The sequence below is a fragment of the Solanum stenotomum genome, chromosome 3 (genome assembly GCF_019186545.1).
Source record: "Solanum stenotomum isolate F172 chromosome 3, ASM1918654v1, whole genome shotgun sequence".
Taxonomy (NCBI): Eukaryota; Viridiplantae; Streptophyta; class Magnoliopsida; order Solanales; family Solanaceae; genus Solanum; species Solanum stenotomum.
Genome location: NC_064284.1, coordinates 23,767,101 through 23,770,926, shown reverse-complemented (window position 1 = coordinate 23,770,926; position 3,826 = coordinate 23,767,101). Strand labels below are relative to the sequence as shown.

The 3,826-nt window shown below is 40.3% G+C and overlaps 1 protein-coding gene across 1 annotated transcript in view; it reads right to left on the bottom strand.

Annotated features, from left to right (window-relative positions):
- Window positions 1-203: 203 nt before the first annotated feature.
- The window catches only part of LOC125859324 (uncharacterized), a 15,231-nt gene continuing 11,608 nt past the window's right edge, over window positions 204-3,826 (bottom strand). The window contains exon 6 of the mRNA XM_049539048.1: window positions 204-539. Coding sequence (XP_049395005.1) covers window positions 444-539 — 96 coding nt within the window. The 3' untranslated portion in view covers window positions 204-443. The remainder of the gene's footprint in view (window positions 540-3,826) is intronic.

Sequence of the window (3,826 nt, the reverse complement as noted above, 5' to 3'; positions counted from 1 at the left end):
TAAGCCACAAATCCTCTACCTTTTGCCACTCGAGCTAGGCCTTGGGGACAGGAAGCTAATATTATTTAGATTGAGATTGAGAAATTTCTACTCTAAGTCTCTGAGATGGAGAAAACCTGTGCTTGATAGAATGTGATTTAAATTATGACAGGACTGCACATTCTGAAAATGATTTTTGAACATAAAGGAAGAGGAAAGAAGTAAACATTCAAGCTAGATTATACTTTGTTTCACTCAAATTTTCATGTATGTTTATTTTTACGTTGCAATAGCATCTATTACGTTATATTTCTTTCTTTCTTTAATACAAAATACAAGTTCCACATATTTATTGATTGCAGTACCTCCTTGTGACGAAAAGCCATAGGATGGTGTATAATCTTGATAGTCACGCAGCAGGAAAATCTTCTGCACCTCGAGTCATTCTTAGTCGATCACTACAATTAAAGCTTGGACTTGACGATTTTCCCATCATCGAATGTTATCATCACCTTGCCAATTGCTCTCCTATCTTTGAGAGCAGTAAAAGCAAGATGGGCCTGCAAAAAGGCAACAATAATGTGCGTTGTTTCAATCCTATAACAATCAACAAAAGCTAAATCTTTACAATATTTGAAAGCTTAAAAACGCACCAGTGACATACATATGTAACATAGCTTCTGAAAAAAACCTACACTAACCATGAACCCTTTCAGATGATATCATAATGCAGTTTCCTAATTTTACACTTATTTTGTATGATGACTTCTAAGTCGCATAATCATCCCAATAAGTGGTTGCTTTGTCGGAGGTGTTATATGATTACAGTTAGTTTAAAGATATTCCTTACTTTGACGACGTAGGGAAAGAACACCATAGTTTCCAGCTAAATTTGCCAAGGCATGGTGGAAACCACTATGCTAGGTTTTCCAAGAGCATAAACAATGAACTAGCTCCCTAACGCCTTGAAAAAGTCATAGCTGGTTGATCTATATTTTATGAGGCAGTAAACTACCACTTTGACATCATTTAAGTGAACTACACTTAATGATCTCAAAGTGAACAATTAACTTTGGGATTCAATGGTTTATGTCAGCTAATGTTGAGCAAGCTCTATGTAGTTTGAAGGGTTAGAAGACTAGAAAAAACCGAGGAGCAATTGGAAGACCATTTGCTTATGTATTATGTAGACAAAGTATAGCTGGAAGGAAAACGTAGATGCTCTTAGGGGAGGAGATTATTCCTGTTCTGAAAAGCGGATGTATTCGTCTTTAAAAACACTTGGTGTAATTTCGAATTTGTTTCTGATTTAGATGGAGCGCTGGATTTTCTGGAAACCATAATGATGGTACTGAGCTTCTTTTTATTATTATTATTTTTGTTTTGATAACGCAAGTGTCTGAACCAGCTTGCACACACATGATAACAACATGGATAGTATGGATAGCATGAAAGCTTTAGAGGAGCTTGATAGACACCAAATAAAGATTGCGTGGAAGGTCCACCAAAGTGAAAAGAAAGAAGAAAGGCTATGTGTGTAAGTGGTCATCTCTTAAATTCAAGAATTCACAAAAGAAGACAACCAAACAAGGCCCTTATCTCATTAAGAGTAAAATTGTAAAGAAAGCGTCTTATTTATTTTCTGAGTAGAAATAGTAGTCTTTGGTATTTTTGAAAGATTTAGATTATAAAGATTATGAATTGAATATTTGAGAGCTTCGAAGCTTGTAGTTCAAGGGTGGAATCCCTTTAGGTTAAGTATAGCTTAGACTAAGCTGCTTAGTGTAGCTTAGTTTGATAGGTGGATCCCATTGTTGATTGAAGACTTTGCTCTTGATTTCAAGTGAGTTTTTTCTCTTTTCTATTGAATCCCAAGTCTCTACTTCCTTGGTTAAATGTCCAATTAGCCCTTCTTTCTTCCCTTATTTCTCATCTATCTTACTTTTGCATTGTTTAATTCCGCATTAAATTTCGATTGGGATCTTCTCTCTTCTCTCTCCAACGGCTCTCTCTCCAAAACTCAACGGATTTCTCTCTCTCTCCGTCGACGCCGGCGAAACCGAGAGACACCAGCGCTGTTCCGACCAGGCAGCAGCTCCGACGGGACTGCTCCGTCCCCATCTTTCTCTTTCCCTCTCCTTCGTTCTCCTTCTCCGTCTCCTCTTTCTCTCCGTCTGTCCAGCAGCCGACGAGGACTACCAGCAACCGCCGGCGACAACCCACTACAGCAACAGCTCCGGTAAACAGCAACCAGCGAGATCCAGCTCTGACCCCGGCGAGCTACCAGCCAAACAACAGCGCACCAGCAGTGCTTGTCGCCGGAGACCAACCAGATCTGGCCGGAAAATTGCTCAAAGTTCACCAAAGCCTTTCATCTTCACAGACCAGGTTTTATCTATCCAGTCTCTCTTTCTTTTTTGATCTGAATCTATTTTTCTAAGCCCTCTCTTGCAGATTTTGTGTTTTGTATTCTACTTTGAATCCCTTCTTGTTAGGTGAGTCAATATTGCTGGTAGGAATTACACCGTACTTTCGATAATTTCAAGAGCATAGGAGTAGATTGTAAGGTTACCGGATTGTGCATTGTGCACCACACTCTGTTTATCTGTATTTTTATTTCTGATTGGCATTTTAGTTCAGATTAGGGCTCCATCTCCTATTTTCGGATCTGTACTGTCTTGCTTTCGAATATTTTTTTGGATCAGGGCTTCAGCCTTTAGTATAGTTGTTGGTATCTCGTCTTTTTAGATTATACTCCTCTTGCAGTAGTAGTAAGTGTTTTCCTTTGTAGATTTTGCTTTAGATTCAGTATCTTTCTAGTGGATTTGGTACCTGATGATGGTATTGAGTCATGTCGTCGGTTGAGGCCAAGGACGACGGAAAATAGTGGTAAGCGGGTTACGGGTTCTCATAATTTGAGGGTAGGATCATGGAACATAGGTTCGTTGACGGGAAAGTCCTTAGAGCTAGTGAAAATTCTCAAGAAGAGAAAGATTAATATAGCTTGTGTCCAAGAGACTAGATGGGTAGGTTCCAAGGCTAGGGAGGTCGACGGGTTTAAGTTGTGGTACTCGGGAGGATCTAGGGATAGAAATGAGGTGGGTATTGTAGTAGACGGGGATTTGAGGGAGCAAGTGATGGAGGTTAGGAGGATCAATGATAGGTTGATGATGATTAAGATAGTCATTGGAGGTTGTACTTTAAGTGTTATTAGTGCTTATGCTCCTCAAGTGGGCTTGGACGAGGAGGCCAAAAAGCTCTTTTATAAGGAATTGGATAAGGTAGTTAGAGGCATACTGAGCACCGAGAGAATAGTCATTGGTGGAGATTTTAATGGCCATATCGGGGCAACTTTTAATGGCCATATCGGGGCAACTTCTAGTGGCTTTGATGATGTTCATGGAGGCTGTGGTTTTGGGGAGAGAAATGGAGGTGGAACTTCGCTTCTGGATTTCTCTAAAGCCTTTGAGTTGGTGATTGTTAACTCATGCTTCCCGAAGAAGGAAAACCACTTGGTTACTTATCGTAGCTCGATAGCTAAGACTCAGATAGATTACTTACTCCTTAGGAAGGGTGATAGAGGTCTTTGTAAAGATTGCAAGGTTATCCCAAGTGAAAATCTTACTACCCAACACAAGCTTTTGGTGATGGACCTGGAAATTAAGAGGGGTAGGAAGAAGAAGGTTGTTTTTGATCGACCGAGGATTAAATGGGGTGGCTTGACCCCTGCCCTTTCTCGGGAGATGGGCGAGAAGTTGACTGGGATGGGTGCTTGGAGTGGTAGTGAGGATGCGGACACCATGTGGAATAAAGCAGCTAGTTGCATTAGGGAAGTTGCTTCAAAGGT